Source organism: Mobula hypostoma, chromosome 3 (assembly GCF_963921235.1).
Source record: "Mobula hypostoma chromosome 3, sMobHyp1.1, whole genome shotgun sequence".
NCBI lineage: Eukaryota > Metazoa > Chordata > Chondrichthyes > Myliobatiformes > Myliobatidae > Mobula > Mobula hypostoma.
The window spans coordinates 71,096,798-71,124,042 of NC_086099.1; the positions used below are offsets into that span (position 1 = coordinate 71,096,798).

The 27,245-nt window shown below is 41.8% G+C and overlaps 1 protein-coding gene across 8 annotated transcripts in view; it reads right to left on the bottom strand.

The window, feature by feature from the left end:
* The window catches only part of LOC134344079 (TBC1 domain family member 1-like), a 252,006-nt gene that overhangs the window by 84,315 nt on the left and 140,446 nt on the right, over positions 1–27,245 (bottom strand). For 4 of the 8 annotated variants that reach the window (XM_063043302.1, XM_063043300.1, XM_063043304.1 and 1 more), the window contains exons 6-12: positions 23,878–23,969; positions 22,534–22,644; positions 21,790–21,921; positions 17,343–17,432; positions 12,029–12,291; positions 10,211–10,369; positions 4,397–4,534 (exon numbers count right to left, since the gene is read on the bottom strand). In XM_063043302.1, coding sequence (XP_062899372.1) covers positions 4,397–4,534; positions 10,211–10,369; positions 12,029–12,291; positions 17,343–17,432; positions 21,790–21,921; positions 22,534–22,644; positions 23,878–23,969 — 985 coding nt within the window. Of the gene's footprint in view, positions 1–4,396; positions 4,535–10,210; positions 10,370–12,028; positions 12,292–17,342; positions 17,433–21,789; positions 21,922–22,533; positions 22,645–23,877; positions 23,970–27,245 lie in introns of those variants that run through there. The other 4 variants (XM_063043305.1, XM_063043303.1, XM_063043301.1 and 1 more) reach the window with 3 other exon arrangements.

Consider the following 27,245-nt stretch of genomic DNA (forward strand, 5'->3'; position numbering starts at 1 on the left):
AATCACCAGTTTTCTTGTTTTTATTTCAGATTTTCAGCATTTTCTTTTTTTCCTTGCTAAATCAATTGCACTGCATAGTGTGAATCCAAACTCAGCAAAATTGGCATCAGTGCTGACAGAGACTGTAAGTGCCGGAACCTGGAGCAACAAACGAGAGGCTGGAGGATCCCAGCGAACCAGCCAGTATCTGTGCAGGGAAATGGACAGTCGACACTTCTGTACGCTACTTCAACAGCCATAGAGAGAGTTCATTATCAACAAACATTGCTTTCAAAACATTCTTGACATCAAAAGCCATACCCCCATTCCCATCCTTAAGGACACGGAACATAAGTAACCAGAGATAGTAGGCCGCCTAACCCCTAGGTCATAGCTGATCCAGTCCGGGTCTCAAACCACTCTTCTGCTCCCCAACTCCTAAGTAGTGTAAATATCTGTTAACCTCTGCAATGAATACATCCAATACTATCTGTGGGAAGAGGATTCCAGAGGTTCATAATCCTCAGACGAAATTACTCCTCCATCTCTGACTGAAATGTTTGATCCCTTTTTTCTGAATCTAAGCCACCTATATTTAGGTATCTCTATAACAGGGCAAAACTTTCTCACCTTCGGGGAATTGACAGTGTGGATGCTGAGAAGTTCTTCAATAAGATCAACTGCTTCGAGACCATTTTGAGTATAGACCCAAGCTGCTCAAACCTTCTTCATATGTCAGCCTCTTCGCTTCAGGAACCAACCCTAGCAAATCTCCTTTGCACTACCTCCCATACAAGTAGATCTTTAAATGTGGAGACCAAATCAGTGGGCAGTCTCATCAGTGCCCCATACGTGTGCAGCACAAGAGTATTATTGTTTCTAAAATAATCAAAATCATTGCCATTGCTGTTTCTTACCTTACTTAGGGCCATTAGCGTTACCAAATTATATCTCAGAAACATTTTTTAAAGCTGTTTTTCGTAATGTTTCTTGTAACGTTGATAAACATCTTCCTCCAAACTATTTATTTAATAACCTCCCTTTGAACTTGACATTTTAAAGCTTGGATCCCAGTCATTACTTCAATCAGATACCAGATCATGTTAAATTTGACCATTCTGTTATCACTGACCTGGGACTGCTTGAGTTTCATGATATCTCACTGACCTCAAGATCCCCTCGTATACATTTACATTCATACAGATGGTTTGTAAGATCTTCACCCTTTCATCAAATTTATAGGTCATTCAACAACTTTCATATCATAGTGCTTTTTAAAATAGTTGGCTTTCTGGCTTTTCAACATCCCATGGCAATACAGTGCATTGTCCTCATCATTATAGTACTGGGGTCAGATACCACTCTGTGAATTGTGTTTCTGCATTGCTCCAGCAGCTTTACTTAGTTGTCATTGGAATTGTCTCTACTGCTACACTTATAAATAAAGGATTGCCTCGATTGGCAGCTACATTCGTATCTTCAGCTTAACTCTTCCTTCCCTAATTAAACTTTAACCTTCTGCTGTTGGTCCGCTGACTATTCCAGCCAAGCAGTTTGTTGACATTTTATTCTACTGAATCTATATGCTACTCCCAAAGCTGTACAGTGGAGCCCCCTAATGGTGAAATGATACCACTGAAGGTATTAAATACTTCCAAACCTGTGCCCATTGTCCATCAGTTCTCCACTAGACTGCTATTGTTTTACCTTTTTCTACCTCAATGCATTGTGTAATGATTTGATCTATATGAACAGCATGCAAGCAAGCTTTTCACTGTACCTTGGTACACATGGCAAAAATAAACCAATATCATCCATAAGTAGTCAGCATATTTTTTAAAATTCAGTTGCTGCAAACTTCCCAGGTGACTGTCAATCGGTTAATTGGACTGAAAGTCATACTTTTCCAGCCTAAAGTCACAATACAAAGTGGAGACTGTATAAAGCACCGAAGGCAATATTGAAGCCAAGTGTAAACTATCTGCTCAGCTTCTCCCTTCTGAATTCCAAATATTGCTCCTTTCCCTATCATGGAGGAAGATACAAATCATGAGGTGTAAAGGATCACTTTCTAAGTAGAGGCTCCGAAACAGGTTTTTTTAAAAACTTGACAGCAGACATCATAAATGCTTCACACTCAAACCTGAAGGAAGGGTTTATAGAAAAGAATCAGAATCAGGTTGAGTTTCACAACATACAGCATGAAAATTGTTGTTTTGTTGCAGCAGTACATGGCAAAGCATAGTAATAAAAACTGTAAATTAATTTACGTTTACACAAAGTTAAATTAAATTAGTGCAAAAAAGAAAAAAGTACTGAGGAAGTTCATTGTCCATTCAGAGATCTGATGGCAGAGGGGAAAATGCTGTTCTAGGCCGCTGGACTTGCTGCGTTCTCTCAAAGACGTTTCACCACTCATCTGAGGCTACGTCCACACTAGATCATTTTGAAAATGCAGGTTTCATGTAAAAACAACAAGTGTCCACACCAGACGTTTTTGAAATACCTCCGTCCACATTAAAACAGATATTTGGGCGAATCTCCTCCTATTGGGGATGCGCAGGACACACAGAAAACAAGGAAAGAGGAAATGTTATGTACTTGGTGCGCGTTTGTCCGGTTACAGACTAGAAAATCATAAAAAGGAAATTGCCAAACGAAAGACTTGGTGCGCATTTGTCCAGAAACATTTCCTATAGCCATAGTCTCTTCACCGATGAAAGGGCTGACACCTACAACTAAACACAATAAGGCCTGTTACTGGGCAAAAGTGAAATTTGCTGTTACCTCATTTGCTTGCCTTTACTTTTGCCATGTCTTTCTGTATTATTTTGCTGTATTTAACATGTGCAATAAAACGAGTTACTGGGCAGAAGTGAAAATTGCATCTATTGAATGTTTGCACAAGCAATACATTAATAAAGCACCTTGATAAATGTATAAAACATGTCTATATCAGTGTTATTTTGTATTTCCACACAATGTTACATTAGGCTGTTACACATCTATTGTCAGATATTGTTGTGGTGTTGGAAGTTCTTTTGAAGACCCTGACCTGGAATTACACGCTGGCTTCGGTTATTTGCAGGAAGGGGACCCGCTCTCAGGGTTTCATGACTGGCCGTTATTCGATATGCCAAGGATGTGGCCGAAGAGATTAGCTCGCCTTTAGAGTTCTGGGATCTCATGGTTCTGGAGACGGGCAGACCGAAGGTTGATGTCTCTGCAGGAATCTGGTGTGTCCTGGGAGACGGAAGATTGAAAGCAGTGAGCTGGCTGCTGGCTGTGTGCCCAGAGACCAGAGTTCTTTGAGCACGGAAAAAGTGACGCAACAGACTTTTAACATTGTAAATTAGCGAGTTGTTATGGATTCCCCTCTCGCTGTGAAATGGAGACATCTCTTTTTCCCTTATTAGGGAGAGAGAAAGCCGAATACGGGATGAATGATTAGTCTTTGGGGTACTGCAACTCAGTGTTTTTGCTGTTGCTTTGCTGCACGCTTGAGTGCTCGGTGGGGGGTGCCGATGCTTTTGTTGCTGGTGGGGGAGAGGGGATTGTTGCTTTGCTGCTGCTTACACGTGGGAGGGGCTTTGGGGTTCTAACATTTACCTGTCATTTATTCTTTGGGACACTTCTCTGTTTTCGTGGATGGTTGCTAAGGAAAAGTATTTCAGGATGTATATTGTATACATTTCTCTGACATTAAATATACCTTTGAAACTTTTGAATTAAGCTGGTTTAAATAAAAAATTAAGAAATAAATAAAAATCAAATTCAAAAACATGTTAATTAATTACAAACATAAAAAATAGTTAAATAAATTACCTACACATTTTTTTTAGTTAAGATCAGTAATCCTATACTAATGAATGGGGCAATGCTAAAATACACTAGCTATAGCATGTGTAGTGCTGAGAAGCCATATTATGAACACATAGGTAAAAGCTGAAGTTGGCTATTTGGTCCCTCATGCCTACCACTCAATAAGCCGTTGGCTGACCTTTACTCTAGCGCCACCTTCCTAGCACTAATTCCACATCTCTCCATTCCATTGATAGTCACAGATATGCCAGAGTAATCAGCATTTCCATATGGAGTACAGAAGCCCAGAATGCATCGATGTGCAGGGGCAGGCTTCGTGTCAGCCCGGTTTTTGTTCACTGTGGTGTTGGCTCCTCTCAGTTGTACTGAACCAGAGCAGGTAACAAGATGCTTCAGGAGCCAACAGAGAGAACCAGAGATGAGGAATAAAAGCCCTGGAGATTGTGAACAGAAAATTACTCAAGTGCTAATGCAGAGTCCAAAAAAAAGTGCAAAGTACAAACTATACACACACACACACACACATACACACAGTTAAAAATATCATAAATTAACCTTCAAAATCAAGAGACACTAATCAACACTTTATTCCTACCTTTTGCTGCTGTGGTTTTGAGCTACAGGAACCAGAAATTTCAGAAAGTTTGGTGTAGAAGTTGAAGAAGGAAGCCTTGATCGTAGACAGTTAAGTTGAGAAGCACTGATCGCAGTTTCAAAAACAAGATAAGATTTACTAGAGAACAGTTTTGAAAGTTTCCAAAAGCTTCAGCATTAGATTTACAGAGACATTCCTTAACAAAGTATCATACAGAAAGTTTAGTCAGGATTAGAAGCATTATTGAAGCCTACTGTTAGAGCTTCTTGAGATTCTCAGGATGACTTTACATCTCATGGGGCATTCAGATTACAGAAACTGTACAACTCAAAATGAGAACTGGGTTTTTCTATTCCACCTGAGAAACCCTAAGTCTAGACTTCCAGATTCCCCAAAGGGTCCTCTCCCACTCTGAGTTCAAAATATTCAAAGCGAACAATCTAACCTTACCTTATGTACTGCAGTTCTAGGAGCCCACAAATTGACATCATTTAGAAAGCAGTCTGTCTACATCAGCTGGATCATTGGGGACTAACTGAACAGAAGCCAACAAATAAATTACACAACACTGAAGATATTTGTAAGAACAAGTGCCAGAAATAATTCTGGGAAAAGTAATTTATGTGGCAGGGGTGCAAGACTAGATGGAGCAGCCAGATGGAATCATTTAGAGGTTCTGTCAAACGCTGGTGTCCACTGAATATAGATGTTTAGCCTCTGCTCACTTCCCATCACCTTATCAACTTCCTATCATAAATGCTCTCTATCGAGTGTACCAAGTACCCGCTATGGTTAGCCCAAATATGCCTTTCTGGTCAACAGCTGGAATAGGGTCTGATGAGCAACTGAAGCCTAAAACTGATTGTTTTTCTTCACAGCTGCTTTTTCAACCAAACAACACCCCAGGGTAGCCTCAACTCATTTCTAGGAGGGAAAGCAAAATGTAATGGATTCAAATGCCTATGTCTATTCTTTATCATTGCCAGATTTGGACCTGTATCAATTGAAGGTTCCTAGATATCTCCCTTATGTAGTGGCTCTTTGCCAATGACATTACAGTTTAGTCGTTCCTCCCTACTTTGTGAAGGTAAATGGGAGCAATAGCAGAGATCTCAGAGAAATGCATTTACTATCTATAGTGCAAAGCATTCTGCTGTGAATTTTTGAGCCGTGTCATATTTTTAAAATAAATATTTAAATATAAACAGCTTCTCTGAGCTCAGGACACTTTGAAAGTTTCCAGAAAGTTAATTTTCCTGACTTAAACATAAACAATTTAAATGCATATATCCTAATAATCTCAAGAGATGAGCAGTTTTCCTTAAAGCTTAAAATAACGAAAAGCAAGTATCTTCTTGAAATGCTCAAAAAGTACACACAGTTCAGGTTTATGCAAGGAAAAGTCATTGACAGTCAAGAACATGCAAGATAATGAAAGACAGAGACAGAGATGGAACAATGGTTTTTGGAACAGTAAATTACTCAAAACGGTACTCAAACAGAATAAACAGTTTCCAAATCTACAATTAGATTCTTCCGAAATTTCAATTATACTTGAAAGGAATGCACATAAAAGTGGTGTATTTTTCCAATGAAATACCTCGAATTTGATCCACAGAAATGCCTCCAAAGGCCTTCAACAAATGGTTTGTGCTCCTACTTTAGGGAGGACCGTAAAACCATAAGACATAGGAGCAGATTTAGTCCATTTGCCCCAGCCAGTCTGCTGCACCATTCCATCATGGCTGACTTATCATCTCTCCCAACCCCATTCTCTTGCCTTCAGCCCATAACCTTTGACGCCCTGACTAATCAAGAACCCATTAAACTCCTCTTTTAATACACCCAAGGACTTGGCATCCAAAGCCTTCTGTGGCAATGAATTCCACAGATTCACTAACCTCTGGCAAAGAAATTCCTCATCTCTATTCTAAATGGACATCTCTCTATTCTGAGGCTATGCCCTCTAGTCCTAGACTCTATCACTACAGGAAACATCCTCTCAACATCCACTCTATCAAGGCCTTTCAATATTCAACAGATTTCAATAAAATCCTCCCACCCATCCCCATTCTTCTAACCTCCAGCAGGTAAAGGCCTGGAGCCATCAAATGCTGATGCATTAATCCTTTCATTCCTGGAACCATTCCCATGAATCTCCTCTGGATCCTCTCCTATGCCAGCACAGCTTTTCTTAGATAAAGGACACCAAACCTGCTCACAATATTCCAAGTGCAGTCTGACCATTGCCTTATAAAGTCTCAGCCTTACATCCTTGCTTTTATATTCTAGTGTTGAAATGAATGTTAACATTGCATTTACCTTCCTCACTACTGATTCAACCTGCAAATTAACCTTTGGGGAAACCTGCACGAGGCCTCACAAGTCCATATGCACCACTGATTTTTGAATTTTCTCCCCATTTAAGAAAATAGTCTATGCCTTTATTCCTTCTACCAAACTGCATAGCCAAACACATCCCTACATTGACTATTCCATCTGCCACTTCTTTGTCCATCCTCCCAATGTGTCCAAGTCCTTCTGCAGACTCCCTGCTTCCTCAACACTACCTGCCCCTCCACCTAACTTTGGATCATCTGCAACCTTGGCCACAAAATTATCAAATGTAGTCCATCTGGTCCAGGGGACTTATCTACCGTGAGACATTTCAGCTTTCCATTTACCTTTGGTTTAGTAAAAGCAACTACACTCACTCCCGCCCCCCTTGACACTCTCGAATTCCTGGCATACTGCTGATGTCTTTCACAGTGAAGACTGAAGCAAAATATTTATTAAGTTCATTACTATCTCTCTGGTATAATTTTCCAGCAGTCCAATATCCACTCTCATGTCCCTTTTGCTCTTTATGCATCTTGGAAAAGACTTTGGGTATCCTCTTTTATATCATTGGCTAGCTTACCTTGATATTTCATCTTTACTCTCTTTAATGCTTTTTAGTTGCCTTCTGTTGGTTTTTCAAAGCTTCCCAATCCTCAAACTCCGCACTAATGTTTGCAATATTATATGCCCTCTCTTTTGCTTTTATTCTGTCTTTGACTTCCCTTGTCAGCCATGGGTTGCCTCGTCCCCTCTTATTCTGCACCTTCCAAATTTCTCCCAGAAACTCCAGGCATTGCTCTCTGCCATCATCCCTGATACTGCCCACTTCCAATCAGCTTTGGCCAGCTCCTCTGTCATGCCTCTGTAATTCCCTTTACTCTGCTGTAATACTGATACATCTGACCATCCCCTCCCACTCAGACTTCAGGGTAAATTCTATTATATTATGATTACTTTCTCCTAAGGGTTCCTTGACCTTAAACTCCCTAATCTAATCTGGTTCACAACACCCAATCCAGGATTGCCTTTGCCTAGTGGGCCCAAGCTACAAGCAACTCTAAAAAACCATCTTGTAGGCATTCTACAAATTCAATCTCTTGGGATCCAGCACCAACCTAATTTTTCTAATCTGCCTACATATTAAACCTCCCCCCCCCCACCAACCCCCGGATTATCCTAACATTGCCCTTTTTACATTTTTCTCCATCTCTTGTGGTAATTTGTACTCCACATCCTGGCTACTATTTGCAAGCCTGTATATAGCTCCCATCAGAGTCTTTTTACCCTTGCAATTTCTTAACTCTACCCACAAAGGGTCCACATTGTCTGATACTGTGTCACCTCTAAGGATTTGATTTCCTTTTTGCCAACAGAGCCACCCTGGCTCCTTTTACCTACCTGCCCATCATGTCAATACAAGGTGCATCCTTGGATTTTAAACTCTCAACTATGATATTCTTTCAGTCACAACTCTGTGATGCCCATAACTTCATACCCACCAACTTCTAACTGTGCTACGAGGTCATCTACCTTATTCTGTATACTGTGTGCATTCAAATGTAACACCCTCAGACCTGTATTCATCACCCTTTTTGATTTTGCTCCCATGTTACAATTAAACATGCCACCGACAGCAATCTTGCCTTAGAGTCTGCCTGTCCTTTCTCAGTCTCACTACACACTGCATCTACTTGTCTACCATCTGCCCAGTACTGAGCCCTATCATTCCAGTTCCCATTCCCCTGCCAAAAAGTATAAACCCTCCCCAACACCTCTAGCAAACCTGCCCACAAGGATATTGGTCCCCTTGTGTTTAAGTGTAACCCATCCTTTTTGTACAGGTCATACCTTCCCCAAAGAGATCCCAATGATCCAGAATTCTGAAACTCTACATCTTGCACCAATTCCTCAGCTAGAGATCTGAGCTACTTCTTAAATGAGTCAGGTTTCATCCATGCTGGTTCAGAGCACTGATAACTGGAAGTGGCACACAGTTCAATCAAATTTGCTGCGGAAAACATTCATTTTCAAAAGAAAGCAATCTCACCATTTTGAATCTGACCTACTGAAGGGGCAGTAAGAGGCAGAAGGAAAACTGATGGGATCCATATTTGGCTGCAGTCTGTAAACTTGATTTCAGCAACTTTGCCAAGAGACACCACGAAACATAGACCAACTGAAAAAATTAAGGAACCTGGGAAGAAATCTCTTATTTTGTTATTTCTTAGAGGCTTTTTTTTTGTTTAGGGTAGAGCTGGTACTTTACATCACTGATGGTATCAAGCACAAGAAATTGCAGCAACCAGCAATCAGCTGGCTGACTCGGCAGGTTGTGGGGGGAATAGTTCAAGTCTAAGCTCTGTACCAGGACTATGAGTTTCTCCAGCAAATTATACGTTGCTCCTGATTTTAGCATCTGCAGTCTTTTGTACCTACAAGAATCCCAGGTAAGACACAGTTCTGATTTAAAATCTGCTTCAACCTTAAGTTTATATTTATTGAAGGATGGCAAATATTTCACCTTCAGTATCGATCAGCCACTGGGTCTGACTGAACTGGTCACTTAGACCAATCAGTTCCTGCCTAGTTGTGGCTACTTCTCCATTATTAACCTTTGCTTAGACATGAAGACCAGACTGAGAGTGCCCAAAGTCCTTAGAATCAGGATGTTCAGAGCCAACAAACAGAACAGGAGACAGTGCATCTTCAACAGCTCGGGCTGATTTCAAAATCAGAGTCCAACCGAAAACTCAGTACTACCAGAACAAAACATCTGGTGCGTTTAGCATCTCATTAAGCACCCTTCTTCACCATCGTGACAAAATGGCTGCAGTTGTGTACCATTCCAAAACTGCAGAGCCGTTGCATGTCTAGTCTACTCTTTTACATCCTCTGAAATCCACAGCCTTAATCACCAATGAAGACAAGGGCAAAAGGCACATGAGAACACCAACAGCAGCAGACACCTCTCTAAATCACACCCCATTCCGACTTGGAAAGATTATCACTGGTTTATTAATTGTCGCAGGTGGCACACCTCATCCAAGCAGTTTTATTCAAACCATCTGATATACCAAATGCCATTTTCACTCAAACTGGTTTGCAACAGGAATGACGACACATACAACAAAGGGGATAAAGCCAGGGGGAAGAAACGAAGATCAGCCTTTTTGGAAATAAACAACATTCCGCAGGAGTTTTTATGCGTTTTATGTACAGGTGGTAAAATAACCCTGTTGTTTATATTCAGTAACCTCAAAAGCTGCATTTACCTTTTGGAGAAGCAAATGCTTTAAATGCTTGGTGTGCAACTGCCCAGCGTGCTCCAGCATGCCTAGCATTTGACTGATTGCTTGGCTCCTGTGATAATTAACCAGCATATGCCATCATGCTATAAGCAATACCAAAAACACAATCCAGCAGGCAAAACACCATCCAGAAACACCTCTACAGCCATAAAAAAAATCATCTCACCTTCTTTTCAACATCAGCCCTCCATCCCTTCCACTGGAACTCGTCTTCAAATACTTAAAAAAGTTTGGAGTGGAGGTTGAAGCCCACAGTGGATCTACAGACCTGTGCAATCTGAGGTGAGCCCATTTGCTGCCAGTGTTACCATTTGATGGGTTCAGGCTACATAGGCAGCGAACAGGAGAGACAAAGACAAGCAGCCAATATCAGAGGAGATTGTAATTAAGGAGCATTGATTGACATTGGTCGTTACAAAGTGCAAGAGGTCCCACCTTAAAGGAGAAGACACATTAGTTCAAATGGTCTGCACTGGCATTTGGTGATGCTCATCCTGCAGCAGGTTGAAGTTCCCCAGGAGAAACCTCAGCCTACAATTCAGAGGATAAAGGACATGATGATCCTTGGGATCAGAACATTCACTTATTGCTCAGAAAGGCTCAGGATCCTTTGCATGCACTGCAGCCGTTACAGGATACGCACAGTGCCATCTCCAGCCCAGGCCCTTTCGTAGAGCCTGAATATTCTTCCAGAAAGATTATGGCAATGTGAATGGGAAACTAGAGCTGCATTGGCTTTGAATAGACTAATGACGGCAAAACTGGAATCAGTCCACAAACACTTCCTTTTGAAGTGGACTCCTCTCCAAACCCACCCATTTTCAATCACAGGAGACAGTGTAACAAGAGGGAAAGAAAGCCTAGATCACAGATGATTGCACAACCAGCTACAGACAGAAGCAACACTGCACTGCCAGAAGAGTTCTCCTCCCTTGTCTCAATGAGAATGCTTCATTACAGATGAGCATTTCACTATCTGTGAAGGTCAATTCACTTCTAAATGACTTAGGAGAGCATTTCACTTCTCGGCATCCAAAATGAATCCTTTAAGCTATTTTTATGGAATGGAAACGTTCACATCCATCAAACAGTATTCTATTCCCTGATAATGATATTCAGTCTCGTCCACGTCATGTGTGAAGAGTTCCATACATCGGTAAAGACTATGACATGAAATTTCATTCCATATCATTATTTCCTCACCAACAGTGCAAAAAAAAATCCATGCAGCAAATGATGCAATAAACTGAGAGAGGAGCATTTGGCTAAAAGGTAGATTTTTGAAAGCGTAAACAAGAGAAAAGCAAGAAACCTGGAGTGATTTTGCACAGGAGGACTAAAACGTGCAGCCAGGCAGCTGAAGCTCTGCACACAACAGTGACATGGAGGTGTATGCAGGTTTTTGGTGGATGAGACACACGGGGATAATTCTGGAGGATGGAGGTGAGGATGATCAAATACAAGATATGGACTCGGTGTTTTAGACAATGGAGATAACAAAGGGTGCACTCAGGAAGAACAAAACAAACTGCCTTACATTTACCCTATTTGGATGAGACAAGAGCAGAGGCTTGGTGTTCAGCCATAGCGACAGGAAGCTTGCTGACGGAGACGACAAAGGGCTTGAGGGTTGAGGAGCATGTACGCTGTCTTGAAGTGAATGAGACGTCAGAGAATGGGGAGGCACGACTATCACAGAGTGAGTGGGCCAGTCCTTCAGAGACCAGGGACTGAACAACTAATCTCCAGCTCCAAGGGAGAGGCTCCAAGTAGAAGCACGGAGCTTTACAAGTGGAAACAGAAACACTGTCAAAAAGACTCCATAATTCTGATTGATCAGTTTTATAGTAAGGCCAGTATATCATTCAACACACACTTTAAGTAAAAGAGGAGAACTAAGAGACTTCTATAAGAAAGTATTTGTTCCAGGCAAGATTTGAATAACTCTAATGGGGTGTAGTCTGTAAAGTATCAAATATCTTACTTTTGTTTGTGTGGCGTGTCTGTGCTCACTGAGTGATACCTCATCAGCTTTGGTTTGGGAAAGGATGGAGTCTCGGCGATGATCTCTTGTGGCTGCTCAGCGCTGGAGGGCATGTAACTAAAGGTATTGGCTCGTCTTCGAAATGCTGGTTGACTTTCTTCAGTGTCGTTTTCCGAGTCTTGCAGCAGATCCCCTGTGGAACCATGAGACTTTATAGGACTAGTAGGCATCTCCTGGTCCTCACTTTCATCCAAAGAGTCATCCTGTCAGGAAACAACAGCAAATACATGCAATTAATCAGACAGCTCTCTGTGTCTTATTCGTCTTTAACTGTAAAACCTGCATTTGTGCATTTTTCTTTTCTTGGTGATTTTCATGATTTTTCTCTTCCCTTCTCTACAACCCTTCTGTACCAAATGCAGCTGCAACTCCAGCTGAAAATGGGTAAGTTCCTATAACTGGTGAATACCTAATAAAATACCCTCTTGATTCACACATTTTAAAGATTAAAAAGGTCTTTTTTAAGTTAAAAATAACCTTGCATTTTTGGGGTCAGGCAGAGTGAAATTAAATTAATTAAGAAAATTGGTAGATGTACAGTGGAGAGTATCCTAACCAGTTGGATCACAGCCAAGTCTGGAAGCACCAATGTCCAGCATTGGAAAAGTCTACCGAAATTGGTGGTAGAACCTAATTCATCAATGCCCTTCTCACCATTGAGCATAGTTACATAGAGCGCTACCACAAGAAAGCAATATGCATCATCAAGGACACCCATCACCTGGTCAGTTTCTCTTCTCACTACTTCCATTGGGCAGGAGGTGGAGAGGTCTTGGGTCTCACCCCAGCAGGTTCAGGAATAGTTACAACTCCGTTACTATCAGGCTCCTGATCCAGCATGCATAACTACACTCACAACTCTGAATTGATTCTACAAACTACAGGCTCACATTCAAGGAACTCTTCACAAATTACATTCTTAATTTTTTTTTTGTTTATTTGCATAATTTGTCTTCTTTAGCACATTGTTCATGTATAGTTTTTCATAAATTCAATTGCATTTCTTTATTTTCCTGTAATGTCTGCAAGAAAATGAATCTCAAGGCAGTATATGGTAACACATATATATTTTGATAGTAGGTTTTACTTTGATGCTCCATATAGTGGCTGACAATAATAAGCAGGATTCTTCCAAATAAAGGCAAGCTAAAGATTCCCTCACACACATACACAGATTCACAGGCGTGAGACTGACAGCTCAATATTATAACCTAATCCAAACATACTGACTTGCCAGATTTCCTGGGCATTCCCACTCCCTTACTTTCATCACTTAAAATTACCAGCACCACTGTGACAGAAGGTCTTGCCTTTAGGACAGAATGGGTGTTTATAGTAGTAAGTATCCAAGAACAGATCTATATTGCAATGTATTAGAGCTGCTATTGAAAGGCATGCCTTTGCTTTATTTAGACATCAGTTTAACACTAAATCCTCCAGGTTTGGGAGTTCATTATCAGGGTTAATGACCCTAACTGGCAAAACAAAATTGTGATGGAAACAGCAATGAAAAATCCTTCTACATCTGAGTGCGACAGTGTTCCTGAGTCTCCACCCAGGACTGGCACGACTGACAGTAGTGAAAACTGAGCTACTGACAGGATGAAGGAAGCCCTGAACATTGCCAGAAATGGAGGCCCCTCGTTGCTGTCCTCATGAGCGGTAACACAGTCACTTCTGCAATTACACATTGCTACCACAAGATGGCGGGCAACCAGCACCAGCTCATTAATGGGGGGCAGTATTTTACAAACTTCTCTGCACCCATCAATCCAAATTTTCCCCAGAATGATACCAATTTTTAAAAAAAGGAATCATGCCTGTTTCTTCTTCTAACATTCCTTCTTTCCCCCTCACCGTGGTCATTTAAATGAGATGATGTTCCCGTGCTGTCTGTAAGGAGTTTGTGTGTGTGTGTATGTGTGTCCCCTCCCACAGTCCAAAGACATGGGTTAATTGGCCATGCAAATAGTCCTGTGATTGAGTTAGGGTTACATTGGGGGTTGCAGGATAGCACGGCTCGAAGGGCCAGAAGGGCCGATTCCGCGCTGCATCTCAATAAATGAATAAATACTAAAAGCGTACTGTTCCCACTACCTCCTTGTATACCCAATGAATACAGCTTCTAAAGGCTCCAGGTTGCACATCCTTCTCAAGCAACAAACCCACTTTGTTCTGGCGTTCTGTTAAGAGAATCACTCAGTGTACAGTACTCACAGCCCAGTGCAACAACTCCAATGTGAAGAACATGAATTATGAACCAGATTTGAGGTCTCCAAACTTATCTTTGTTTTACATTATGAAACAGTGCAACACAGGTTTAGCGCTAGATCAATGTGAAGAAAGCTATTGAAGGAGATTCTAGTTAGTCATAGTATACTTTATTGATCCCAAAGGCAATTAGTTTTCGTTACAGTTGCACCAACCAAGAATAGAGTATAAATATAGCAATATAAAACCATAAATAATCAATAGTAATATGTAAATTATGCCAGGAAATCAGACCAGGACCAGCCTATTGGCTCAGGGTGTCTGACCTTCCAGTGGAGGAGTTGTAAAGTTTGATGGCCACAGGCAGGAATGACTTCCTATGACGCTCAGTGTTGCATCTCGGTGGAATGAGTCTCTGGCTGAATGTACTCCTGTGCCCACCCAGTACATTATGTAGTGGATGGGAGACATTGTCCAAGGTGGCATGCAACTTGGACAGCATCCTCTTTTCAGACACCACCGTGAGAGAGTCCAGTTCCATCCCCACAACATCACTGGCCTTACGAGTGAGTTTATTGATTCTGTTGGTGTCTGCTACCGTCAGCCTGCTGCCCCAGCACACAACAGCAAACATGATAGCACTGGCCACCACAGACTCGTAGAACATCCTCAGCATCGTCCGACAGATGTTAAAGGACCTCAGTCTCCTCAGGAAATAGAGACGGCTCTGACCCTTCTTGTAGACAGCCTCAGTGTTCTTTGACCAGTCCAGTTTATTGTCAATTCGTATCCCCAGGTATTTGTAATCCTCCACCATGTCCACACTCACCCCCTGGATGGAAACAGTGGTCACCGGTACCTTAGCTCTCCTCAGGTCTACCACCAGCTCCTTAGCCTTTTTCACATTAAGCTGCAGATAATTCTGCTCACACCATGTGACAAAGTTTCCTACCGTAGCCCTGTACTCAGCCTCATCTCCCTTGCTGATGCATCCAACTATGGCAGAGTCATCAGAAAGCTTCCGAAGATGACAGGATTCTGTGCAGTAGTTGAAGTCCGAGATGTAAATGGTGAAGAGAAAGGGAGACAGGACAGTCCCCTGTGGAGCCCCAGTGCTGCTGATCACTCTGTCGGACACACAGTGTTGCAAGCACACGTACTGTGGTCTGCCAGTCAGGTAATCAAGAATCCATGACACCAGGGAAGCATCCACCTGCATCACTGTCAGCTTCTCCCCCAGCAGAGCAGGGCGGATGGTGTTGAATGCACTGGAGAAGTCAAAAAACATGACCCTCACAGTGCTCGCTGGCTTGTCCAGGTGGGCGTAGACACGATTCAGCAGGAGGGCGATGGCATCCTCAACTCCTAGTCAGAGCTGGTAGGAGAATTGGAGGGGATCTAAGTGTGGCCTGACCATAGGCTGGAGCAGCTCCAGAACAAGTCTCTCCAGGGTCTTCATGATGTGGGAGGTCAATGCCACCGGTCTGTAGTCATTGAGGCCGCTGGGGCGCAGCGTCTTCGGCACAGGGACGAGTTAGGACGTCTTCCACAGTACAGGAACCCTCCGGAGCCTCAGGCTCAGGTTGAATACATGGCGAAGTACTCCACATAGCTGAGGGGCACAGGCTTTGAGCACCCTGGTACTGACACCATCCGGGCCTGCAGCCTTGCTTGGGTTGAGACATTTCAACTGTCTTCTCACCTGTTCAGCTGTGAAGCCCACCATGGTGGTTTCGTGTGGGGAAGGGGTATAGTCATGAGAGCAGTGTGGGGGACTGTGAGGAGGGGTAGGAGGGGAGAGTGGAACATGTTTTCAAATTGTATACATTTCCAGGTTCAATATTAGACAGGGCAATATATCAGAAAGGGAACAGAATTGTTGCTGCTAGTTACTGCAGAAAAGAAAGAGAAATAAGATTTAATGTTCAAACGGGCAAACTGAATGGTTCATCGCACCTGTAGATGTTTTATGGTTCTGGGTACAAAACGTGTGGGCTTGCTTTAATGATCTGTTGCCACATTCATTTACGAAATATAATGCTGACTGCTAAAACGGATTACAACAACTTGCATGTGCGAAGCACCTTCAATGTAGTTGAAAGCATGTGAAACGAGCAATACCAGGCACTGAAGTACATCAAATGGTGTCTTGTGGTGGGCTGATAAAGAGGTAGATTTGAATAATCGACTTCAGAAAAGTGAGTGAGTGTAGCATCCTAATAGTCAAGTCTCTGGAGCTAAAGAGGCTGCCACCAGCAGCAGACCAATTAAAACCGGAGATGGTTGCACAAGATTGGAGTATTAGCAATTATCCTGGAGGAGTACAAGGCTGAAAGGAGCTGCAGAGAAGAACAAGGCCATGGAGGGATTCAAAAACAAAGTATTGCCAGACCAGGGCCAACACAATGCAAAGCAGCACGAGAGGGAATGTGTGAGTCAGAAAGCGGGTGGAAGACTTAGAGGCTCGAGAGTTCAGTTTCAGGGCTGGCTGTAAACAGAAAGGCAGCCCTGAGGTCACCAGCATGGTTGACAGGCAAGAGGGGGAAGTAGCTTCTGCAGTAAGTGAGCTGAGACAGGCCACACGCACAGAGCTGGGAGTCATCGGATGTCAGACAAGGTCTATGGCAAATCAGAGGGTGTGTAGGGATTGTGAGGGGTGCAAGGAGAGATATCTTTAGATGGGCCGTCAATGTGCGGACGGAAATAAAAATGGAGTGAGGGAGGGTGTAAGTGCTAAATCCACGGGGCCACAGAGCTACTCCTGTGGCAGAAGAAGCCTTTGTGGATAATTCATGCAAGCAGAGTGCCATCCAGTAAGGCAACAATGAGCCATACTTTCTTAAGGAAGTACAGCTTTGTAAGCACCTTCAACAGTTTTGTGACAAGCTTCATTTAGAACTAAAGCTATGGTCCACCCACTGTGGAAAGCTACTGCATAAACTGTATAACAGACGTCTGTAAGGCCTTCCGGACCTCTATCACTGAGTGAATAGCCAAGTACCCTGAACTCACTGTGGAATAACTTACGATACACATAACTCACCTTGGACAAGCTTGATAGACTCAGAGATACAGGTATTTGTTCTGTCACTGTACTTCCAGCATTTGCTTGGCTTTTGAGGCGAGACCCTCCCTGTCACAAAAAAATAACAATTACATCATCAATTCAACTTCACCACAAAAATCTAGATAAATTTGCATCAGACTTGGAGCTTACAAAAACACGGAAAATCATGCTTTTAGCACTTGCGACTCACCGATGACCCATGTACAGTCTTGGGAGAGCACATATATTAAGAATCCTTTATTAAACACTTAATGCTGTACATCCAATCTAAGTTGTCATTGAACAGAAGCAAAAGACTGCTCAGCAGCAGAAAAGGGGCCACAAAGTAGATGTTAACACTGAAATCCTTTATTACACATCCGACATAAAAACGGCCAAGGCTTTCAGGCTAGATCCAAAAAACCATTGTTAGGATTGTGATGAAAAAAACCAAGTTACCAGAAGATAGATGCTGATGAGAGAGATAAGAGAGACAAATAGAGAAACGTTCAAAATGTTAATGAGAGAGCAGAGAGATTAACGAAAAGAGACACAGTTCCGAGTATTGACAGACAGGTTGCTTTGAACCTGAACTGTTTGAAGTTTGATGGACAGGCGATACCCCAGCAGGGGGATAAAAGGAACAGGTTCGCTAAGGCAAGACAGACACCACGAGATCACGAGATAACGAGACCCTGGAAGTGCGGTGTGCCCCCACAAGTTGGTGGGAGTTTGGAGGTTTGGTCGCGGGGCCGACCATAGACGCACAGGGTGAAAAGGTACGATCGGCGGGAACCTGGTGTGTGTGTCCACCCTTGCCTGGGTGCCAGGTTCACCGCAGAAGAACGATCGTATCCGGAATGGAGGGGTCACAGTCAGTGACCTCAGAAGACAGTAAAAGGGCTCGCCCGAAAGCTAACTGCGAGGAACATCAAAGGTCTGTATGAATCAGAAATTTGCATATTCGCTCTCTCTCTCTCTCTCTCCAACGGCACAACAGCGATTGCTGCGAACTGTACTCAGCTGAACTGAACTCTGCATCACTTGAGACTGATCATTTTACCCCTAGACTGCGATAGAGCTTGATTGGTTCCTATTATCCTAGTTCTGTGTACATGTGTGTTTTACCATTGCTAACCTGTTGCATTTATATCCTTACGATTAGAGTACTGTGTTACTTATTTCTTTAATAAAACTTTCTTAGTTCCAGTAATCCAGACTCCAACTAAGTGGTCCATTTCTGCTGGTTTGGCAACCCAGTTACGGGGTACGTAACAGGACTTAATATCAGCAAATTGTCTATCTTCACTGATTCACACTGATGGATGCCAGAAACTTAAAACCATAAGAAATGGGAACTTTTATTTGCAGCACCATAGCAAAATATTAAGCAAGTGCTACAATGCTTCATAATGCTTTTAACCAATATTACCAAGGCTGCGTCTCCTCTGTAATGACTGAGAAAAAGCAACCAATCCAAAACAACAGCTGCATCACTAGAGCTGTATATTAGACTATAGTCTTCTAGATAAATGGGGAATGGATCTTCCTTCCACAGCTGGTCCTAACAGATTGCTGTTATCTTGCCACCTCCTGGAATGCTGTAGCGTCCTTGTTCTTCAGGATTAGCGACACGTCAGCTGGCATCTCCACCATAGTTTTAGCCTCTTGTCCTCCTTCTTTGGGACACTTTCCTCAGATGGTGCCTGAGCTGCTGCGTGTCCCCAGCATTTTCTGTTTCTGTTTCAGATTTCTAGCACTAGCAATTATCTTTTATAATTTCTGTTTCTGCCCAATTCTGATAATTTCATGTTTTCAACAGCTCCTTGGCTACACTGTACTGTTCTTGGTTTTCCATCAATCGCTGGATAAAATTTTCCATCTTTTGAGAATCTGACATACAGCTACCTGTCATGAAGCGCCACTCCTCATCATTGATTAGCCCCTCAGAGATGTCAACAGCTCATAAACTTCCTTTTGATTATGTGAATGACTATTGGTGGATAGTTATTCTCTTAAAAAGTCTAAAGAAATTTGGTATATTTTCTCATCCAAGTGAAACAAGTCTTGAATTTTGCTCAAATATTTCTTTCTTAAAAACTGCCCGACAAAATTTATTGTTATCATTGCGAGAGTCTCCCCATGAATACGTTATGCTTTGTTACAGGTCAATAAATTTCACGACACGTGCCCACTGCTCCATAAAACTACTGTGGAGTAATTCCACAGTAATTCCTGCAGGTGGCACCATTGACCAGGTATTTCAAAAAAGCAGTTTCGGTGGCATAAGCACCACTAAAACCTTTGCGAAGGAGAGATCTGTTTGGGATTGTTTGACTCAGAGTGCAACAAAACTGAATCACTGGTTGTTAAATATGGTCTGTTAATTTAAATCTGGCCAGTGGCAGCACCGTGGGAAGATGAGTAGCAAGAATTAGGACTCACAATCTCTTCTTTGTCTGTGTGATTTAATGGGCAAGATTCAGTTTCCTTTGATAAAAAAAATCTATGCTTCTTGTATTTGATACCCCTACCTAGGAAAAATAATACTGAGCTATCTATGCCTATCATAATTTCATATAGTCCAAAGAGGTCACCCCATAGTCTCCTTTAAGGAGAACAAGAACAGTCTGTGCAATGCTCCTCCATGACCAGAGTGCCCCAGTCGGGGAATGTCCTGGTGAATTGCCTCTGCATTCTATAGCACAACTATGTTCTTCCAATAGTGTGGCAACCAGAACTGTACATGATACTCAAAAGTCACCTAAGAAGTGCTTTGTAAAGTTGCAGTATAACATCCCAAATTTTATATTCTATGCCTCAAACTACAAAAACAAAAATGGCATGATCATGTCTATTTCTGTTGATACATTCAGGAAGCTATGATCTTGCAGCCTCGGGTCCTTCTGGCCATTAACATTTTACTATACACTTCCTACCCCATTTGCCTTCCCAAAATACATCGGCTCACAACTGTGGGATTAAATTCGATCTGTCAGCACTCCATCCAGTGTTCTATCTGATCTATATCCTGTGGCAGCCTCTTTTAATACCTGCAAAAACAACTTCCAGGTCATCTGAAAACACATCAGTCACCTCCACATCATTCAAATCCAGGTTGGTGTTATCACAAACCAGGATCCCAGCACAGATTCCTGTGGCACATCACTGGTCACAGAATTCCAATCAGAAAAGCATTCTTCTACCACCATCCTCTGCATCCTGACACCAATCCAACTCTGAAAATAAACAGCCAACTCACTTTAGACCCCATGTGAGTGAAGACAAACATGCTCTGCTTTCTGGACCAGACGACCACGTGGGATCTTGTAAAATGCCTTACTAAAGCCCATATAGTTGATATGAACGTTAGTAAGATATTTTCAGAAATGAAAGGGTAAAGGGTTGAGTCCTGACGAAGGGTCTCGGCCTGAAACGTCGACTGCGCCTCTTCCTATAGATGCTGCTTGGCCTGGTGCGTTCACCAGCAACTTTGATGTATGTTGCTTGAATTTCCAGCATCTGCAGAATTCCTGTTGTTTGGGTTAAGGAGCATTTGGGCCTGTATTCACTGGAGTTTAGAAGATTGAGGGCGGGGTGGAATATCACTGAACCCTATTGAATATTGAAAGGCCTCGATAGAGAGGATGTTTCCTATAGTGTGGGGTAATCTAGGACCAAAGGGCACAGCCTCAGAACAGAAGGAAGTCCCTTTAGCAGAGAGGGGGAGGCATTTCTTTAGCCAGAGAGTGGTGAATCTGTGGAATTCATTGCCACTGAAAGCTGTGAAGGTCTTTGTGTAGGTTTAAAGCAGAGATTAATAGGTTTTTGATTAGTACGAATGTCAATGATCATGGAGAGAAGGCTGGAGAACGGGGTTGAGAGAGATAATAAATCAACCATGATGGAATGGCGGAGCAGACTTGATGGGCTGAATGGCCTAATTCTGCTCCTGTGTCTAAAGGATATCTATTGGCCTGCCTTCGCCATTCTTAGTTTATCTCCTCCGATGCAAGCTGTGAAAAAGGCAGATTCCAACTGTGAGTTTAGGATAAGAGGCTATATATTCCAATTAGGAAATGTTGAATTTACATAGGTTGGCTAGTTTCAAGTTTATCCCACTGAGAATGTTTCATGCTTGAAGTGGACTATGGATGGGGCTGCCTTGTGATGCCGAATAGTAAATGAATTGTGCAATGGTACTCTAGAACTATGACAAATCAAAATGTTTCTCCATATTTGAAAATGCCTTAATGAAATGCTTCCATAAATGTTATCCGAAACTTAAATTCAAGACTTGGCGTGTAATTTTTAAGTAAAAATTACAGCATGCTCACAGACATAAGAGGAAAAGGTAAAGATACTGTTGGGGGTAGATTGGCCCAGTGGAAGAAATTATTTCCTTCTGTGTTGTAGTAAGTAAATTGATTAAAACAATGCTCACCATGGAAAGAATGTTCTCTAGTGATTCCGCAAGTGACTTTTTTGCTTTGATTTTCAGGTTGTCCAGCCGGAAGCGGGCAGAGAGAGATTGTTGCTCACTGGCATTGGACTGCTGAGGGCAGCTCTGCAAGATCTGAACATAAATGCAAGATAGTGAAGACCAGACATTTTAATCCATATGCAACATCCCCCTAAGCAATGTGAATCAGCTTGTTCTCTTTTTCTTTGGTAAATTACAACAAAAAAATAAAATCCAAAGCAATGATTCTCAGATCAAGTCCCTTAGTTGAGCAGTTGAAGTTGGTAGTCTGTGCTCAGTTGAGTCTGGCCTCTCCCATCAGTGCTGCCCTCCAGTGTTCGACTGGTGGAAGGACAGGCTAGATTGCCAGGAGCAATTCATTCCATCAATATGTGCGTTGCTCAGGAACTTGGACTATATGTGTATTTTCTTACATAACGATGTGTGTATGTTTCCCCCCCTCCTTCTCGCTATGCTATGCACCTGGGCCACAGAGGAACGCTGTCTCCTCCGACCATATCCATGTATGGTCTGAATGATAATTAAACTTCATGTGATTTTTTTTGATAAACTTGTAACTTGGCTGTATCAGACCATATTCAAAGGTTCAATTTAATGAGAGAGAAATGTATACAATATACATCCTGAAATGCTTCTTCTTCGCAAACGTTCACATGAAAAATACCATGGAGACCATGGCTGCTCAAGGCCACTGGGGCCACAAACCTGCTTTGCATCTCCGTTATGGACGTGCTGTTTCTGTTTCTCTTCATAGATCTGCCGCAGCATCGAAACAACAAGCTCGTTTTCCTCCAGTTCATTTCTTGGTTTCATTCTCTAAAAACGATCCAGAGTTTTCAATAAGAAACTTTCAAATAAGCACCATCTAAGAAAATTGCCAAGCGACAAGCCAGAGGCCAACGCAGACCTGGAAAAATTACTTCACTTGTGAGATTAAAGCAAAAGACTGTAGCCACACATTTGAAATGTCAAGCTTAGGTCAGCAACCCAGAACTTACCTACAATTTAACTTAAAAAAAAATCAAAGAAGCAAGAAAATAAAGGGAATTATTATTGTAACCTGCCACCAAACTTCATGTAAAGAATGAGATCAAGTTTTTACTGTAATTGCATTGAACTTTAGTGCCTACTTCGATGGATTGAAATAATGGCTAACCTCCTTTGAAGAATATTAGAAAAGCAATTTGAGAGTTTTTATTAAAAAAAGGATGGCAATCACTTTGAAGGACACAGAAAGGACATTTGACCCACTTTGTCCAAGCAGGACAAAATGTGTGATTAATCATCTTTTGTCACTCTCTTTCTGTAAGGCCCCTCAAACCGTCACCCAGTTAATTTTGAAACACAATGAGTGTTTCTTTCTCCACCACTGAGAGAATAACAAAAATCCCTCTTAAACTGCTGTACTTGTCATGTTAACTCAATGCCTGCATCAGCAATGTTGCCTGTTTCTTTCAGTTCTGCAGGCTTGCTGAAGAGTATATCAAAGAATCAATGTCTACCTGGGTGACTGATGCAAATTAATTTTATGCAGTCCAGTTTCCATTCCTCAACTAGAAGTGTCAAAAAGCAAATGTAAAGCTAGCAAGTGGGCAGAACTTGCTTTCAAGAGCCTACAATTGGTAAAAGCTGGCAAATTTAGGATAGAAATAAAAAAAATCTTAAAATTACCAGTATTGGGAACCGGTCAGGCAGCATTACTTAAACCACACACTGACATGAACATTCCTCCTCCTCCAACATTTTCTCGGTATTACTGATGGATCTTAACCATTATCCTCCGGAAAAACTCAGAATAGTATTGTGCTAATAGCTAATGAGATCAAAGTTACTAAAATTGCATCTAAAAATACTTTGAAATATTTATAATACAGTTTATGAATCATAATCTAAAGCACAAATTATTCACATGAAGTATTGCTAACCTGGAAAATGGAAAACAGGAGTTACACTCATAGAAATATTACCATTACAAACAAAAATAATTTAACACAAAAATGCCTTGTTTCCATTACACATTTTTTAAAAATAATCAGAGTTTTAAATTACCTGAACTCCCTCAAAAATCGAAGCTTGTTCTTTGTTATTGAATGTGGACAAATGTTTCTGAATTTCCACTTTTGCTTTTGAAGGGTGTAGGTCTGGGACAAGAAGCAAAACGGATTAAAAACCATTGCAGTGCAATCTAATAGCTTAATTCATGGTTAGGAACTTCTTTGTTTCAATGCAGGGAAAGGATTTCTTGACTGTGTTAAGTGTTTCTTTTCAGGACAAATGTATTCTTTGAACTCAACTTCTACTCAAAAAAGCAGGAAGCATTGGTGCATCTAGTTTGAGCCCAGCCACAAGACACAAATATCCACACTTCAGTTCTCACTATGTTTCAAGATTCAAGATTATTTAGTGTCATTTCCAGTACACAAGTGTAAAGCAGAACGAAATAATTGTTACTCCGGATCAGATGCAGCCCAAAAATACAACAACATAAAGAACATAATAAAACAACAACTTACTCAAGATACTAGATACAAAAGATATATGTATATACAGTGGCATGCAAAAGTTTGGGCACCCCTGATCAAAATTTCTGTTACTGTGAATAGCTAAGCGAGTACAAGATGACACATTTCTTTAATATTTTAACCAAGATTATTTTTTTTATTTCCATCTTTTACAGTTTCAAAATAACATAAAAGGAAAAGGGCCCGAAGCAAAAGTTTGGGTACCCTGCATGGCAGTACTTAGTAACACCCCCTTTGGCAAGTATCACAGCTTGAAAATGCTTTCTGTAGCTAGCCAAGACTCTTTCAATTCTTGTTTGGGGGATTTTCGCCCATTCTTCCTTGCAAAAGACTTCTAGTTCTGTGAGATTCTTGGGCTGTCTTGCATGCACTGCTCTTTTGAGGTCTATCCACAGATTTTCGATGATGTTTAGGTCGGGGGACTGTGAATGCCATGGCAAAACCTTCAGCTTGTGCCTCTTGAGTTAGTCCATTGTGGATTTTGAGGTGTGTTTAGGATCATTATCCTGTTGTAGAAGTCATCACCTTCAGCTTTTTTACAGAAGGTGGGATATTTGCTTCCAGAATTTGCTGGTATTTAATTGAATTCATTCTTCCCTCTACCAGTGAAATGTGCCCCATACCACTGGCTGCAACAGAAGCCCAAAGCATGATTGATCCACCCCAGTGCTTAACAGTTGGAGAGGTGTTCTTTTCATGAAATTCTGCACCCTTTTTTCTCCAAACATACCTTTGCTCATTGCGACCAAAAAGTTCTATTTTAACTTCATTAGTCCACAGGACTTGTTTCCAAAATGCATCAGGCTTGCTTAGATGTTCCTTTGCAAACTTTTGACGCTGAATTTTGTGCTGTGGATGCAGGAAAGGTTTTCTTCTGATGACTCTTCCATGAAGGTCATATTTGTGCAGGTGTCACTGCACAGTAGAACAGTGCACCACCACTCCAGAGTCTGCTAAATCTTCCTGAAGCTGTTTTGCAGTCAAACAGGGGTTTTGATTTGCCTTTCTAGCAATCCTACGAGCAGTTCTCTCGGAAAGTTTTCTTGCTCTTACAGACCTCAACTTGACCTCCACCGTTGCTGTTAACTACCATTTCTTAATTACATTACGAACTGAAGAAACGGCTACCTGAAAACACTTTGCTATCTTCTTATAGCTTCTCCTGCTTTGTGGGCATCATTTATTTTAATTTTCAGAGTGCTAGGCAGCTGCTTAGAGGAGCCCATGGCTGCAGATTGTCGGGACAAAGTTTGAGGAGTCAGGGTATTTATAAAACTTTGAAATTTGCATCACCTGGCCTTTCCTAACAATGGTTGTGAACAAGCCATAGCCCTAACAAACTATTTAAGGTCTGAGAAATTGGTAAAAGTTATCTGAGAGCTCTAATCTCAAACTTTTGCATGGTGCTCCTTTCCTGTTTTTTCCACTCTAAAATTGTACAAAACAAAAATAATACACTAATCTTGCTTAAAATGTTGAAAAGAATGTGTCATCTTTAATTTTATGACTTTTGGACATCAGTTCATCTTCTATTCACTTAACTATTCACAGTAACAGAAATTTTGACCAGGGGTGCCCAAACTTTTGCATGCCACTGTATATATAAATTTATTGCATGCCCACAAAGAGATACTAAACCTAGGAGTGTGGGTACATAAGGTAACTGACAGGAAATGATAAACCGAGGTGGTGGGGGGTGTGGAGGGGTAGGTTAGAGGGTGGAGGTGTTGATCAATCTTACTGCTGGCAAAGTAACTGTGTTTGAGTCTGATGGTCCTGGTGTGGATGCTACATAGCCTCCTCCCTGATGGGAATGGGACAAACAGAGTGGGTGGGATCCTTCATGAAGCGACTAGCCTTTTTCCGGCCCCTTTCTGTGTACAAGTCCACGATAGAAGGTAGGCCACTTTTAATGATGGGTATTCAAGAGAAAGGTATAAAGATTGTACATGGTTGCTGGGGGGGGGGAAGAGTGCTAATTTGACAATGGCTTTGCTTTTGAGGATTTGGATTTGGAGGTGCTCAGAAAAATACAGATGCCAGAATGTGAAAATGGGACAGAGGAGCTACTGCCCGGTAAATGGTGTTCAGCGAGCAGGCAGCTCAGATCATTAGCTACTCACCCACTAGATAACTCACAGCAAAATCTTTGCCATAGAGGGAGTACAAAGAAGGTTCACCAGATTGATTCCTGGGATGGCAGGACTTTCATATGAAGAAAGACTGGATGAATTGGGCTTGTACTCGTTGGAATTTAGAAGATTGAGGGGGGATCTGATTGAAACGTATAAGATCCTAAAGGGATTGGACAGGCTAGATGCAGGAAGATTGTTCCCGATGTTGGGGAAGTCCAGAACGAGGGGTCACAGTTTGAGGATAGAGGGGAAGCCTTTTAGGACCGAGATTAGGAAAAACTTCTTCACACAGAGAGTGGTGAATCTGTGGAATTCTCTGCCACAGGAAACTGTTGAGGCCAGTTCATTGGCTATATTTAAGAGGGAGTTAGATATGGCCCTTGTGGCTATGGGGGTCAGGGGGTATGGAGGGAAGGCTGGGGCGGGGTTCTGAGTTGGATGATCAGCCATGATCATAATAAATGGCGGTGCAGGCTCGAAGGGCCGAATGGCCTACTCCTGCACCTATTTTCTATGTTTTCTATGTTAAAATGTTATTTAGAAGTTAATGGTTACATGCTAGCAACGGAACTACATTATCAGACTCTAACGAAGATACTGCATCTACAGGACAGAACAGTACTGTGTGAAAGTGTGAACAAGAGGGAGAGACACACCAGTATCCTGAGCAAATCAATACACTGCATGAGAGCATTGTAAAGAGCAAAGTAGGAGCTTCAGCCAATAATCTTCCTTCAAAATTATTGATGCAGAATAACTG